The following is a 16,241-nucleotide window of genomic DNA, read 5'->3' as shown; positions in this document are numbered from 1 at the left end:
ATGGTCTGATGGCAATGCAGGACTCAAGAGGAGAAGCAAGTGGTATTACACATATAGGTATCTCTTGACCTGGTTTCAAACAGGGGGGGGGACAAGGAACGCACTCTCATGAGGCGGTGCCACCTGGTTGCCAAAAGCTGACAAGATTCACAGGTGTGGTGATGTGCAGCGTTCATTGTCACCAGCAAGTAGAAAATACATAAACGATAATGGATGTGGTGGATTTATGGGTGATGTCGCGGCTACGTGGTTATTGATGACACGAATTGTTATAGTCAGGAAATAAAAAAGCGCTCAAGTGGTTACTTACCAATTACTAATAGGAACAGTCATTATCACAGTGATAGCGAAGTTTGTGTGTGCAGGACCCACCGGACTCGCCTTCCTTCGGAGATCAAGGGGAAGGCAGAGGAAGTACTAAGAGAGGAAGGAGCGAATGGAGGAGCATGAGACCCTAGTGGAGGAAGGAAGAGTGAGGAGCGACCACTCCGTCTCGCTTGGTGATGTGACGTGAATGAACAAGAACTTAAAAAAAAAAAAAAAGAGGAAAGAAAAAAGGAAGACAAAATTCTGAACCTCCTGGTGCCCTTTGCTCCCCGCATGAGGATGTGCCGCTGACTGGCCGGCGGCGTGAGCCTTTCCTACGAGTGTACGAGGAAGCGAGACAGAGGCGAGGACACAAACCCACGGGAGGAGTATGTAAGGCGTCAGGAGGCGAGGAAGGGGCAGGTAGTGAGCGACCAGCCTGCCTCGCCCTCCTCGCGGGACCACCAGTCATGGCCGCGCCCTCCACTCCTCCACGCAGCGCCACTCTAAGGTCAGTCAATTACTTAAAACGCTATTACTACTTGAAACACAATTTAGTTACATTTTTTCCTCTTGTCGTTGCAGTCAGCTACATACTCATAGATAAGGAAGTCAGGGTCATTGTACGCAAATATTTACTCAAATGCATACTTAGTGAACACATCGCTGAGTTTGCATTAATTACATCATACGCTGTCTCCATTGCCAAATACACTGGTATACTTCAATGGCGCTACGCTACCCACCCTCACCTTCACTCGAGCCTCATAATATCATGCCAAAGGGGAAAAAATGAATTCCCCTATCTTAATAGTTCTCTCTCTCTCTCTCTCTCTCTCTCTCTCTGAAGTGATGAATCGCCCTCCTCTCCTCTCCTCTCCTCTCAGACGGGCTTCTGTCATGTAACACACATCTACCTCCACACTCAGTCTTATAATCCTTGTAAATATTCTGTAACTAACCAGTCATAATCTACCCTGGCTGCTCATCACCTTTGACCAAACTTTCATTACCTAAATCACTCACGACCTCCAAACGCTTGTCTCTCATGCATAACTGCTCTTCTCCCCATTCTCTTCCTCTTAATTCCTTGTCCTATGAGCCAACCATATCTTCAAGCATCAAAGTATTAAAGGTACTTTGCCACTAAAGCTATAACCGTGGCCGATGTTCTTTCATTCCTTGGCACATCTTCCCCTTGAATCCACCTCATCTGCTCTAAAGGTCAGTGTATCTACTCCTTATACGAGTGTTTTCACTCTACACTCCCCTTCACCAGGTCTTCCTTAACTCGACCTCACTGGAACTTTTTTTTTTTTTTTTGGTGTGGGGGGACGGGGCTTAAAGTGCCATGAACCCTGGCCTATAATGTAATGAGGATAACCTTTTTACGCTTCTCTTGTCTGGGTGAAGGGGGCGACAGCGCTGTCTGGCGAGCACTACTTGGCTGCTCTTTGGAAGATTGTGTTGCTTGCTTCCTGCACCGTCGTTCCATCACAAAGAACCTCCCCTCTGAGTGTTCAAAGTGAGGCAGAAACGATCTTGTGTTGCGAAAGTCAAGACCCCGCTAATGATATGCAATTTTTTATTTTTTTTGCTTTGGAATATTCTTAGTGCATAATAGCTTCGGGAGGGAAATGGAAAGTCGTATGAAGTCTCTCTCTCTCTCTCTTTCTCTCTCTGTCCCGGGCTTTGCGTCATTGCCATGGCCTTGCCTCCTCGTCACCCGCACTGTTGACATAATCGCCTTCCACAAAAGCCCTCTCACCCTCGCCACTTCATCCCTCCTCCATCCGTGCCCCCATCCCCTCCCCCCATTCCCTTCCCCCTTTCTCTCCATTCCCTCCCGATCATCTTTAAACTTCCATTTCTCTCTCTCTCTCTCTCTCTCTCTCTCTCTCTCTCTCTCTCTCTCTCTCTCTCTCTCTCTCTCTCTCTCTCTCTCTCTCTTATTTTGTATCTGGTCTTTTATCCTTACCTACCTATCTCTTTTCATCCTTCTATCTTTGTTTCTTTCATTCACGTTTTCACTCCTCATTCTCTTGCCTACCACATTTCCTTCCCTTTTTTTCTTTTTTTTTTTCGCTTCGTCTCAAACGCTTACCGCCGCAGAAGTCAAGGACTGTTTCACACTTCCCTACTATTGTGTGTGTGTGTGTGTGTGTGTGTGTGTGTGTTTTCTCATACATGGTCTTGTTCGGATTTGAGACTGAATGATGCTGCTGCTGTTACTTCTTCTTTTCTTCTTTCTTCTTTTTCTTCTTCCTTTTTTTTTCTTTTTCTTTTTTGTTTTCTTCTTCGTCATCCTTATCCTCCTAATACTCGTCCATGCATCATCATTAATCTCGACAATCATCGCTATTAATGATGCATCTGAAACCATTACCACCACCACCGCCACAATCACCGCCGCCACTGTCACCGCCGCCAATTGAGCGACACTGTTTGTGAAAAAAAATCTTTACTGACAAAAATATTATATAGAACACTGGATATAATTGCTATTTTCATCTATGCATTGCTAAGTTTTTGTGTGGTCGCCGTTATGTTGTTGTTTTATTTGTTTCACACGCAGTAATGTTTGTGTGTGTATTTTTTTTTTTCCGTTAAGGGAGAAGAGCATGTAAGTTATAGAGAGAGAGAGAGAGAGAGAGAGAGAGAGAGAGAGAGAGAGAGAGAGAGAGAGAGAGAGAGAGCGCTACCACTTGAATGGAAGCAATGAAACAATACTTCTCGTGTGCTGCAAACCTTTTCTTTTAGTCTTGTTTCATATTTCATTTTTTATTTCTCTCTTTCTTCCCTTTCAGTCACGCAGCTTTTGCCCCCTTGTATTCTTCTCTCTTTCCATCCTAGTGCCTCTATTCCTCCCATTTTCCGTCCATGCCTCCCTTCACTTCTTTTCTCTGGCTCGTCTCTCTCTCTCCTCCTCCCTTCTCGGCCCGCAACTTCCAAGCTGAGTAAATAAATATTTCTAAAGTTTTTTCTTTTTTTTCTGCCCGAGGTAAGTCATGCAAAGGAATTCCATTAGAGAAAAATTCTGTCCTTTTTTGGTACTGAATGTGGCACCAAAGAGAGAAGTGGGGACCTGAAAATTCTATATTCAAATTTCTGATCTGAAATTTCTGTTTCTCTCTCTCTAAAAAAATGAAAAAAAAACTATATGCTTTCCTTTGTTTCCTTTTTTACTTCATCTCATCCTGCCACTGTTATGACCTTTCCTCTTCTTCCCCTTCCCTCCCTCTCCTCCGTCATTAAGCTCTTTTTCTTATTTCATTTTTATTTCTAGCTCTATTCCTTTCTTTTCTCCCTGCCGCTCTCTGTTCTCCCTTCTTCTTTTCTCTCTCTCCTTTGTTTCTCAAATCTCCACATTACTCCCTCCGACTTTTCTCTCACCTTCATACGACTCAACAAATAGAGCAAGTGAAAAAGAAGAGAGAAGAAAAGAAAAAAAAAAAAAAACGTCAGCCAACGATCCACACGCGGAGGTCAAAGAGTCTGGACAAGCTGAGAAAATAACGAGAGAGAAGAGCGGTGTTGTGGGAACTCCCGTGAGGAAAGACAAGGCGGGGAAGCATAAAGACGAAGATGAATGTTTCCAAGGTGAGGGGTTAGGACACGTAATTACTTGTGGAGTGTGAGGAGCAGCCGGGAGAGAACGAGGAGGGTTTGAGAGCACTGTGGCACTAGAGAGAGAGAGAGAAAGGAAGGTATGTAGGAGAGCTGAGGGAGACGAAGGAATAATTAGGGAAGAGAATAAAGACACGTGTACATGTGAGTCTGGGTGTTGTTAACGGTGGCGGAGATGTTGTTGTTGTTGTTGTTGTTGTTGTTGTTGTTGTTCCTGATGGTGGTAGTAGTAATTTTATGTCGTCCTTGCCGTTGTCATTGTTTTAGTTGCAACAGTATTTATTTAGATGATTCCTCACCAGAATTTAAACATTTTCTTAATAACATGATTTTCTTAATAATCTACTGGGGAGCTAGTCACTTGGTACAGGGGCGGATGGTGCTCAGGTCATTCAGGTCTCAGGTCAGATCTTGTGAGCTATTCATCAGTTTAGTTATGTCACAGGACACATACTTCTGTTTTCTTTTTGGATCACTTGTAATCTGCCGCTGCCTCTGCTAGTGCGGCGACACGTGGGGCAGTAAGCGGTTCACACATCACTGCCCCGGCGCCCTTACCCTCCTCCTGTTGCTCCATGTGGCCCTCCGTGGAACATTAAAGCGGGCACCATTTCTATTACTTCCTCAGGCTAGCTATGTTGCCACCAAACCCGCGTGAATTGTGTGTGTGTGTGTGTGTGTGTGTGTGTGTGTGCGGTGTTTCACGCAGGTATGTATCAAACAATTTTGTTCTTTTATGTGTTATTTATATGCATGAAAAGCAGTAAAGAAGTCACATTACTGAACCGCTGGTGAGCCATTCAAAATGTGTCATGAAGCGTAAAATCCTGAAGGTTTACGAAAGGCAGGTGGTGGTGCAGGTGGCGGTCGAGACTTGTTATTGTACGTAACAGTCTCGAGCCCACGTTTGTTTGAGCATCCTCTCCCAGACAGTCAACATTTGTACGTACGGTTAACATTGTCCTGAAAATATGATTATGTGGTGGATAGGCGAAGTTAAGTTGAGTAGAGGGAAACAGAACAGCCAATGAGAACCAGTGGAATGAAATATTAAACAAGAACATACACATGAGTTTAGTGGTTCACACACACACACACACACACACAATAATACAAAGTCAACTTGTGTGTGTGTGTGTGTGTGTGTATGTGTGTGACCCCTATAATTATTACTGTTACTTCTATTACTGTTATTTTAGTATTGCTTTTCCCTTGTGCTTCGTGACCCCCTTATCTGCCTTTGTAATGTCCGAGGTCCAGCTGCCACCTGCCTGTTGTCTCCCTTACCATTTATTCATGTTGGATGTCAGACGCCAGTAGTCCTGAGGGTGGTGTTGTACATTGCTGTTTTTGTCAGAAATGGTGTTCTCTCACTGCAATTATTTTCCAAGGCCGCTGATATGATTAGCCGGATTCTCAAGAGTGATTCTCCTTTTAATAATCTATAAATCTTGTTAATCTGTCACTGCAACTGTAAAAACACCCTTAAAGACCAGTGTAACTTCAACTAGATCCTTTTGAGAGTAGTGGAGGTGAGGCCCAGAAGTGTTTCAGAATATAGCCCTTAGGTGAACACACGCTCTTCGCCCGCGTCCAGTATCTCTCAGTGAGGGATAACCGAAGCATTTCTTTTTTTCCCGCTTGACGTCTCTTTTGAGGCAAACAGGGATACCTGCATCTTCATCTGTTTTCTGAACATTCGAAATAACGCATTAGTAGCAGGTTTCAACTGGGGTTTGGAACTACTGTACGTATAATTCAGTTGGTGTGTCTCTCCTGCGTTTACTAATCTACTGTCGCTGAATCGCTGCCGTCTGCTGTATTGCACGTAAGTGTACGATAACGTTTAATATACGCCTTCCTGTCGATTCATTTCAATTTTCTTCATTGTTTCTTGTATTACTATATTGTATTAAGTGATGTGGTGGTCAGTTAACTGCAGGGAAATATTAATACAATTTTGATGTTAAATGTAAATGCCTTTCCTTGTATTCCTTTGACCTCTGTTGTATCATAACGATTATTAGATAGTTAGTTACACTCAGCAAAGAAAAAAAAAAACATGTAAACAGCCGCTAGTCGTAAAATTGTCTTCCTTCACGTAAAAGGGAATCGCGTAAATATCTTAACGATGTCTTCGCATATGTAAAAAGAAATAAAAAAGAAAAAAAGAACGAGTGAACGACAGAATAGTTAACCTTTATCTGTCAGAGTAGATGTCGTGCTGTGAAGTGTAAGAAGGTCCCCTCTGCCGTTTCTGTCGTCCGTCCTTCGCACAGACACTGGTTTAAGAGAGCCAAGCAGTGCCATCATCCATCTTAAGCCTATCCCTTCTTATCCCTGTGTTCAGACATGATTTATTTTTACCCTCATCTAAATTACTCTTTGATTAATAATACCGTGACTCAGCCTCACGCGCGCCCGACATGAGAGAGAGACAGAGAGAGGAAAAAAACTAATTAAAGTTTCTCTAATGCAAGTAGTGATACCATTAATTACTGCGAGAAATTATGACAGTGGTGGTTCAAGATAAACAGCAATGTACTCGTGGCTAACTCTTTGCGTACGGTGAGGAAAAAAAAAAAATAATAGCATGCAAATGTTAGTGACACTGAATAGAATCAATAATAGTAAATTAATAATGTTTACCCTGAATGGCCAACTTGTGTGGAGTTTGCAGTGTTTATAAAGAGGGGGAGAAATTTCTGATGGTTCCTGAGCCTAAATCTCCTCCTTCACTGATGGCTTCCCTTTACACCCCGTGGATTTTGCTTACAGCGTGTGCACAAGATGGGAGGATCTCTCTCTCTCTCTCTCTCTCTCTCTCTCTCTCTCTCTGGCCATGTGGTCTACCTCGTTTCTCTTCGTCAGTATCCACACGTGTTTCTTTTCCTTTTCTTTTTTGTCAGCACAACAAAAACTGACTCATTGCCTTTGTTACCACCATGAAGAGTGGAAGTAGGAAGGATATTCGTTGCAGAGAGAGAGAGAGAGAGAGAGAGAGAGAGAGAGAGAGAGAGAGAGGGAAGGAGAGATGCTGAAATGTTTTTTTTTGCCTTTGTTTTTCTGGTTACTGCATGCCTTTTTTTTTTTTTTGTCAGTTTGTTTCTCACGATACGGGTGTTCTTGTTTGTTTATCGCTGCCTGTGTCTGTTTCTCCGTATGTAATGTGTGGATGCACGTACAGCTCTAGGTAACTCTCCGTCACCGTGCTTGTCCGTGTGCCCCGCGTCTGCTAGCTGGTTGGCGGCTTTCTGTTGTGTTTTGATATTTAGCATCGAAATGAGATTTGTTTAAAAGTTCTGTAAACTTTTCTCGTATATTACTTTTTTGTTTGAATAATGTTACAATATTTTAGTCAATTAGTTAGATATAAAAGTTTAATGAAAGTAATTTCCTAACTTAAGAGTTCTAGTTAAAGATTCGTGTTTTGCTGTTGGTCTGCGGCCTTCCTTTTATTCTCATGTTGCAGTTTCATGTTGCTAATGAAGTGTGCAAGCGAACATGATAATTCTTGCACGGAGAAACACACACACACACACACACACAAGGGGTGACATATGACCCTGTTTTCTTTTTGCACCACAGTTCAATCAATCAACTAATCGATAAGTCAATCACTGAATTAGCTCTTTCCACCTCGTCCTCACTCACTTTGCATTTCCATCTCTCGCCCACCACTTCCCGCAACGCACCTGAAGTTTATCGTCAACACACGCCACTAACGTTGTCCCGCCACATGGGGATAAACCCAAGGCTGCCATGTAAAAAGGGTGGTTGAGTCCATCGGGCGACAGGATGTGCAGGAAGTTGAAGGGACGGGAGCTCTTGCGAGTTTATTTTGCATTTTTGTTTTAACCAGACTGGCGGCGGCCCGAGGCTTAGGTAAATACAGATGGGGAGAGAGAGAGAGAGAGAGAGAGAGAGAGAGAGAGAGAGAGAGAGAGAGAGAGAGAGAGAGAGAGAGAGAGAGAGAGAGAGAGAGAGAGAGAGACGTCAGGCAAAGCATTAGAGTAAGCAAAGCACATCAAAACACAGGATAACACAACACAGGAAAGCAACGCCAAGTAAAGCAAAGCAAAGAGAAGAAGAAGAAGAAGAAGAAGAAGAAGAAGAAGAAGAAGAAGAAGAAGAAGAAAATTCCCCACGAGTATTTCTATCGGTCTTGTACTCTCAGAGGGGATGTGGCAACTTCGTCTTGTGGTTTGACGAAAGATTCCCCTCAGTGGGTGTGTTCAAGGTCAACAGAGAAGTACGAGGCAACTTTGTGTGTGTGCCGCCGAAGCAGCCAGACTCCCATTCCAGTATTTTTGAGTGCAGTGGGATAGAAGCTCAGCTGCAGTCGTACAGTGGAAGCAGAATAAACTTGTTAAAAAGAGATTCTAGCATGATTCTTCAAAGCGCAACGTTCCTCCCTTGTTGTTTGGCGAGGTTTAGGAATACTTCCTTCAAAAACCGAACAAGCAATACGAACTGTAACGTGTGTGTTTTGTTTACGTAGATCTGCTATTTACTTGCAGCCTGCGTGTGATGTTCCTTCTGCATACGAAGAAGAAGAAGAGAGGAGTAGAAGCAGGACGAGGAGGAAAAGGAGGAGCAAGAAAACGAAGAAGAAAAAATGGAGAAAGAAAAATAGATTAGATACAGGTTTTAAAAGTATTCGGATCTGTTCTTTTTTACGAGTGGATAAGTAAGCATTCTTTCATCTGTCCTCTGCGATAAACGAGTATTCTCTCCAATTCAGTCTGTCCTCCCACGTCGCAGAGTAACCCCCACAATATGAAGTAAGAATGCACTATGTTCCTCCTTATCATCTTTGGCACAGTGTTGGCAGTTCTCCAGCCTTGTTTCTTTCTACCATCCGCGACTCCTTTCCCTCTCCGGCTCCATCATGTTTCGCATTCATCACTGTCTGCAAGCTCGCGTTTTACATCCCCTTGCTCCTTCCATTCCTCCTCCTGGTGGTTACTCGTACGTTCTATTGTATAGTCTCTTGTTTTGCATCTGATTACTATAATTTTCCTTGTCTCTCCTAACTTTTTTTTTTTCTATGCGTTTGCTTACACAGTGTCAGTTTTTTGGTTCTTTTTCAGTTCTATTATCGTGTCTGTTATTAGTCCTTTGCTTTCATCTCCTGGTTTCTATTATTATTTTTTTCTTACTCTGTGAAGTTTATTTTTCTAGCTAAATTTTGCCTTAGTTTTGGTGGCGTCTTATTGTCAAATTTTATCTTCTTTTTTTGCCTCTAATTCTTATTCGTTTCCTTGTCTTGAACGATTTCCAGTTGAATTCCTCTCTTCCCTCTGTGATTACTTTGTATAATTTTTTATTCATTTTGTTCTTGTTTATTGTTCTTCCTACGCAATCTCTCTCTCTCTCTCTCTCTCTCTCTCTCTCTCTCTCTCTCTCTCTCTCTCTCTCTCTCTCTCTCTCTCATATGCAGTCTCCCTTCCGTCCCTCCATCGACCAGGCTCATGATTACTTCATCGCGCTGCGCACTGTACGTACAATTTGGCCGAGGTTATATCACTGCACCACTTCAAACCTAACCTGAGTGTTTCACCGGAGAAAAAATAGTTCCGGGATATTTGAAAAGAGGAAGCTCAATGAAAAAGAACAATATTGATAGAAATAAATGTTACAGTAAAACAAAACCTTTGCAAATGAAACGAACAAAAAAAAAAAAAAATGTGTATGGAAGTAATGAAAAAAATTCTGTGGTGACCGAAAGCAATTGTATTTTTTTTCTTTCTCTTTAACTATTTTTTTTCGGGCCTTTTTTCTCGTTGGGGTTCGGAAACGACGTATAGACACCAAAAATTACCATATTTACCTCGCGCCTCTCCTCGTCTCGCATAGAAAACGAGATACGCAACATGAACATTTCCAAATAGAGAACAGTATCTATGCTTCACACAAGTTTTTTATTTTTTTTTTCTCGCCATAAATGTGGAATTCGTAAGATAATAACGTGTTTTCTGCTCTCTCTCTCTCTCTCTCTCTCTCTCTCTCTCTCTCTCTCTCTCTCTGGATTTAAAGCGACCATCCTCATTCAAAACTCCAGAGTGTGGAATTACAGAACGTTTTTTTGCTTAATAATTGAACAGCGTAATTCCGGGAGGTCTCACTTCGTGTTAGAGAGAGAGAGAGAGAGAGAGAGAGAGAGAGAGAGAGAGAGAGAGAGAGAGAGAGAGAGAGAGAGAGAATTTTTACACACACTCACACACACACATACGCACACACACACGGGAAGAATAAAAACAGAACGAAGCTGAATAAATATATAGATACCAGAATAGGACAGCGCGTGTGTATCTCAAACCCTGTATACTACACATAGACAAATACAACTAGGTAAACACACACATACACACACATACACACACACACACACGCACACACACCCCTGGCCAACTGCTAACAAAGGTTTTGCACTCGTGCCAAGAAAACGCAGCACATTTTTACCGAGTCTCTCTCATGGCCTTGCAGGTTTAGAGTCTCTTCCTTTGTGCCCGCCGCTGCATAGTCTCGCCGTGTGATTTTACGGTGGAGAACCATTCAGAAAAGACGGTCCACGATGGAGGTGTGTGTGTGAGAAGAAAGAGGAGATGCAGGAGGGGGAGGGGGAGGAGAAGGAAGAGGAAGGAGGCACGTGCTGTATATACATGAGAAAGAGGACGACCAAGAGGAAAAGTAGAAGCAAGAAGAGGTTAGGGATGTAGAAGGGGAAAAGTCGAAAGGGAATAAAGGAGAGGAGGATTTCTAGATAAAAAAAAGAGATATTTGTGGGAAGAAATTGGAAGAGGAAAGGCTAGGAGAGAACGAGAAGGAGAGGACAAGGAGAAGGGGAGGGAAGTAGAGGTATTATTAGAAAGGTGATACCGCAAGGGGAGGGATGGGACAAGAGTGGCTAACGAAGGGGAAACGTATTGGTGGATAAGGGAGGTACGTGTCTTGGAAGAATAAAGAGGACAGGGAAAAAGGGAACGAGAAAATTATTGGAGCATAAGATAAGTAACCGATGATTGTGGGCAAGTAGGAGGAGGAGAAGGAGGAGAAGGAGGAGGAGGAGAAGGAGGAAAATCACGATAAGAAACTGTAAGATCAAAGTAGCATTGCAAGGAAATTATTCCCAGTTTTTTCACTTTTTTGGTCACTGAAAGCATAAGAGAAATTTTAAATACTCGTCGCTTTACGTGGAAAAAGGAGATATTTAGAGCTTGAGTATCTCTTCCTCTTTGACAACATCACACTCTTAACCTCAAAGAAGCGAAGCCAAGCGTAATTCATATTTTCTTCGTCCGTTTCTTTTTTATTACTCGCGTAGATATAACAGGAGGAGGCTGGAGGTGAAGGTACAAGAGGAAGCAAAGGGCAAAGCAGAGCTGCACATGTATTTCAGCATAGTAGAGTAAAAATACGAGAGGGAACAATGAGGAATGAAATCGTGGGTGGGAGCAGGGCAAGTCAGCGCAGGAAGGAAATTATCATCGATTAGCACAACCTCGCCTGCCGCTGCCAGGTAATTGCCACGCCACTCAGGTAATGACTACGTTTTTCACCTTGCACTGACAACCGCTACTGCCGATCAGCGACGTGAGTGCCTGCCTGCCCGTGTGTGTGTGTGTGTGTGTGTGTGTGTGTGTGTGTGTGTGTGTGTGTGTGTGTGTGTGTGTGTGTGTGTTTTGAAAGCGTTTTATATTCAGCTGTAGTGGGATTATCGCGCGCTTATCTCTGGTCATTGAACAATAATTAAGTAAATGACATGTATTGACACGTTCGGTGAGTGTATATGAGCAACAAATAATTAATCAGTTATAATAATTCCCTATGCATACTTCAGTTATTGATACTCCACTAGATTTCTGATATCTGTATAGTTTTGGATCGTCATTGTTGATAATATACTTAAGTGTGTCTCGTATCAAATATACAAAGAACACAACACACTTGCTAACCTGCTTATTTCCACCTATCATTTACAAGCATAAATTTGTTTAATCTCTTTTTAAAGGTCCCTATTGGATCGGCACTAACAACCTCATTACTGAGTCTATACCATTAATCTACTTTATTTCAGAACCAATTTCTTCCGATATCCTTTTTAAATCTGGCTTTATCAAACTTGAACCCATTATTTCTCGCTCTATCCTGACTGTCTCTGATTTTACTTATTTATGATATTTTTTTTCTCCTAACGATGGAAAGCAAGAAGAGCATTTGCGTGCTGGCGATGATAACAATGTGCTGAGGAATCTGCCGTGGGTGAAGGCGTCACGAGGGTGGTTGTAATGGAGGGGCCATTAATAACAAGACGAATGGCAGCTGTAACCTTGTTGCCGATCTAATGTGAGGATACTCTGCAGTAATGCCGAAGATACAGTATAGAGATGAGAGGAGAGGAGAGGATGGAGGAAAGGACATGTGGAGGGCAGCAGGAATTAATGGACAGTGGAGGTGAGTGGGAGGATCTGTTGTGAGGTGGTAAGGTTGCTGGAGGAAGGGAAAGGGATAGAGGAGGAAGTGAAAGGGAGGTAGGTATGGAAGGAGCGAAGATAGAAGGATGAAGAAAAGAGAGAACGAGATGGAAAGGGGCAGGAGAAAGTAAGGGAAGAAGGGAAACGAGAAAGGGAGGGAAGGAAGGAAGAAAAGGATGAGTGAAAGGAAAGGAGAAAGAGAAGTATTAAGAGAGGAGAGAAAAGGAGGGACGGGAGAGACAGAAAGTTAAGGATGAAGGAAAGAGAGAAGGGAAGGAAGATACGAAGGAAGAAAAGGAGAAAAGAAAAGGGTGGGAAGAATGAAGAAAAGGAAAACGAATGGATTGGGGAAGAAAGGAGAGATGAAGACAAAATATAAAGCGCGTGATAAATGGAAGAGATGAAAGAAGGGAATGAAGGATAAAAAGGATGAAGGAGAAGTAGAAGAAAAAAAAGTCGAGCAGTGGAGGAAAGAAGAGAGAGATGTAAGGAAAGAAGGAAAGGATGAATAACGAAAATTTGGGAAGGAGGGATGAAAGAAACAGAAAAATAATCGAGGAGTGAAGGAGAGCCAGAGTGAAAAAAAAAAAAAGTAATTATGAAAGGAAGGAGAGAAGGAATGGAGAGTACAAAGGAAAAAGGAGTGAGAAAGAGATAAAAACAAGGAAGAAATCGAGGAATGAGGAAGAGGCATTGAGGGAGAGAAGGAAGGGGGAGGTAAGGAAGGGAGGAGGGAAGGAATGGAGAGTATCAAGGATAGTCAAGGCGAGTGGAAGGTCGTATGTGGCTGTGGGGATATCAATAAAAGTCTCTCCTTGCTCTATCTAATTCTTGAACACGCCCATGTTGTGGTAGGTGCCTTTGTGCGTGGCTTTCCTCTCCTGAAGATACAGAGAACCATATTCTGACACTTCTGCGGCGCTCCTTCACTACATTCAAAAGGCTTTCGTTGAAGTGACACTGGTTTTTAAGGTGTGTTTTTTTTCTTATGGTTCTAGAGAGAGATTGATAAGATTTCTACACTAACAGCTGGAGAAACATTCTTGAGAACTCGACTTATCATTTCTGTGGCCTTTGAAAATAGTCATGATGAGAGGGCAGTGTTTCTGAATAAGGGGTAGAGAACAATGGAATGAGAATGAACGAGTTTTTTTTTTTTTTTTTTTTTATGTAGGAGGGACACCGGCCAAGGGCAACAACAATTGAAAAAAAAAAAAAAAAAGCTTACTGAGGTGCCGGTCCCGGTACAGAGTCGAAAGCGTTAGTCAAAAATACAGGATAAGTGTCTTGAAACTTCCCTCTTGAAAGACTTCATGTCACAGGAAGGTGGAAATATAGAAGCAGGCAAGGAGTTCCAGAGTTTACCAGAGAAAGGGAGAAATGAATGAGAATACTGGTCAACTCTTGCATTAGAGAGGTGGACAGAATACGGGTGAGGGAAAGAAGAAAATCTTATGCAGCGAGGCCGCGGGAAGGAGAGGAAGCATGCAGTTAGCAAGATGAGAAGAGCAGTTGGCATGAAAATAGCGGCAGAAGATAGCAAGAGATGCAACACTGATTGATTGATAATTATCTGTCGTAATCATACTATTTTTTAGTCATAATATGTTTACCGATTGTTGAGATATTCTTATTCTATGGTTAACACTTTGTCTCTTCATACACCCACCCACTTTACTACAAACACACACAGACACACACACACACACACACCATCATCATCATCATTATCATCATCGTCATCATCATCGTCAATAACACATTCATCGTAGGGGGAATAGAAATGACTCCAGAATCAATAGTCATTATGAGCGAGCCAGAAAAGATGATCGGATTTATGTCATTGGTGAAGTAATCAAAGTTAAGTCACCTTCATTTACGATATTCAAATGCCGCGGGAGGTTATTCATGTGTGAAGGTCTCATGATAATATGTGGCGGTATCTGTGTGCGGTGACCCAAATCTCAGGGGAGGATAGTAAAATATTGAATTAGAATTATATTTGCATCACAGGGTGTTGAGGAAAGCTTGAATAAAGTATATGTTCTGACCTCATTTGTGGGGTGGAAGGAGAGTCCAGTACTTCCAGTTATATATAAGATAAGTAATGGTACAAATAAGATAGATAATGACAGTTTGTGCTGTTTGGTGAGAAATTATCAAGATTAAGACACAATTATAAGTGCAAACCTAAAGACAGTCTGATGCTCTTATCTGAAAACGTATATAAGAAAATTTTGTAAAACAGCTAAAGAGAATATCAAAGTTTAGGAGTTTATATTTCCTCAAATATAGTAAATACTTGCGCATCTTTGCAGCAAGTACAGTGAACACTCTCAGTCTTTAATAATGAACTTTTTGTATCTCCTTCACTATCTCTTTCTGTGTACTTAACTCTCTCACTCTTATCTCTGGAAGTCTGTATTTCTTTTTTCAAACTTTCCGTTCCTAAACCATTGATTCCACCTGGGAAAAGCCACACACACATCACTAAAAGCTATCACTAGAGCAATTATCTCTTGTCTCTTCACAGCACGATTGGTAAACTCGCGCCGGACAGCTGACGAGACACGCTGCGTTTCCCACCAGGCAAGCAGGCGCGGCGTACCATGAGGGCTGGCGGCGCGGCGAGGCTGGGGCGAGGCCGGTCAGGAGGCGTCTGGTGGCCCATTGCATGACCCCGTTCGCCCCTCATCGCCGCAGCCATGGAGTCGAGAGCCATCATACCCCCCACCCTGCCCACTTTCGGCCACGCCACTGTCTACGTCTATCCCACAGGTAAGCTCCTGCAGGCGCGACTCGACGACGCCTGTGCATTAGGTCAGGGTCACGGTATCATTTATTTATATATTTATTTATTCATTCATAGTTTGTCTCATTTATATTTATTTTGATTTATACTGATTCTAATCATGATCTTTATGCTCATTCCGTTTCAGGTTCATTTAAATTCAGAGAGAGAGAGAGAGAGAGAGAGAGAGAGAGAGAGAGAGAGAGAGAGAGAGAGAGAGAGAGAGGGGCAGATTCCCAAGCATAAAGCGCAGTTTTAATGTATTAGCGGGAAGGAGGGAGAGATTAATGGGATCTGCATGCAAATAGCTGTGAGGAGAGCCTATCTAGCGCCCTAAGTTCTAAAATGCGAGGGAGGAAAGGCGGTATTAACGATCCCTTGGTGTGTCATGAAGGGCGTGAGGTGACCACATCATCTCTACTGCAGGAGGAAAGAGAGAATGTGTGTGTGTGTGTGTGTGTGTGTGTATGTGTGTGTGTGTGTGTGTGTGTTTTGTCGTCTGAAAAGCTGCTTTTCCTCTGCCACAAGCCTGGTTGTTTACTCTCCGTAAGCCGTTCTTCTGCGGACATCTCCAAGTTTCTCTCTCTCTTTCTCTCTCTCTCTCTCTTTCTCTCTCTCTCTCTCTCTCCCTCTGCTCCTAATTCCCTATCATGCATCTTCCCTTTTTCCCTCCTTCTTATCGTTTCCTCTCTTAATCATTCACTTCATTCTCCCATCCTTCTTCCCTTGCCCTTGTGTTTCCCTCTTCCTGCCAGCTTCCTCATGTGATCCCAGCAGGAGTTTCTCAGTGCCCGGAACAAAAGGAGTTTAAATTGTGAATGTTTTGAGCAGCAGTCTCATAAGCCTTTGTCAGCGTTCTGGCAACCGTAGTTACAATGAGAGAAATGAAGCAAGACAAAGAAAGAAGAGGTAGAGGGCGAAGTGGAGAAGGAGGAGGAGGAGGAGGAGGAGGAGGAGGAGGAGGAGGAGGAGAACCAGGACAAGGAGGAGAACAAAGATTATTTAGAGCAAAAGAAACAGATTAAAGTTGAAGAAGAGAT

At 42.8% G+C, this 16,241-nt stretch overlaps 1 protein-coding gene across 8 annotated transcripts in view; it reads left to right on the top strand.

Moving 5' to 3' along the window:
* Positions 1–16,241, top strand: part of LOC135114028 (uncharacterized) — a 41,204-nt gene that overhangs the window by 10,021 nt on the left and 14,942 nt on the right. For 2 of the 8 annotated variants that reach the window (XM_064029657.1, XM_064029655.1), the window contains exons 2-3: positions 342–817; positions 14,944–15,188. In XM_064029657.1, the coding sequence (XP_063885727.1) occupies positions 15,116–15,188 (73 nt within the window). In that variant the 5' untranslated portion in view covers positions 342–817; positions 14,944–15,115. Of the gene's footprint in view, positions 1–275; positions 818–14,943; positions 15,189–16,241 lie in introns of all 8 variants that reach the window. The other 6 variants (XM_064029661.1, XM_064029656.1, XM_064029654.1 and 3 more) reach the window with 6 other exon arrangements.

This window comes from Scylla paramamosain, chromosome 27 (assembly GCF_035594125.1).
Source record: "Scylla paramamosain isolate STU-SP2022 chromosome 27, ASM3559412v1, whole genome shotgun sequence".
Lineage (NCBI taxonomy): Eukaryota > Metazoa > Arthropoda > Malacostraca > Decapoda > Portunidae > Scylla > Scylla paramamosain.
Note: the sequence above shows the minus strand (reverse complement) of the source record. Positions and strands in the feature narration are given on the sequence as shown.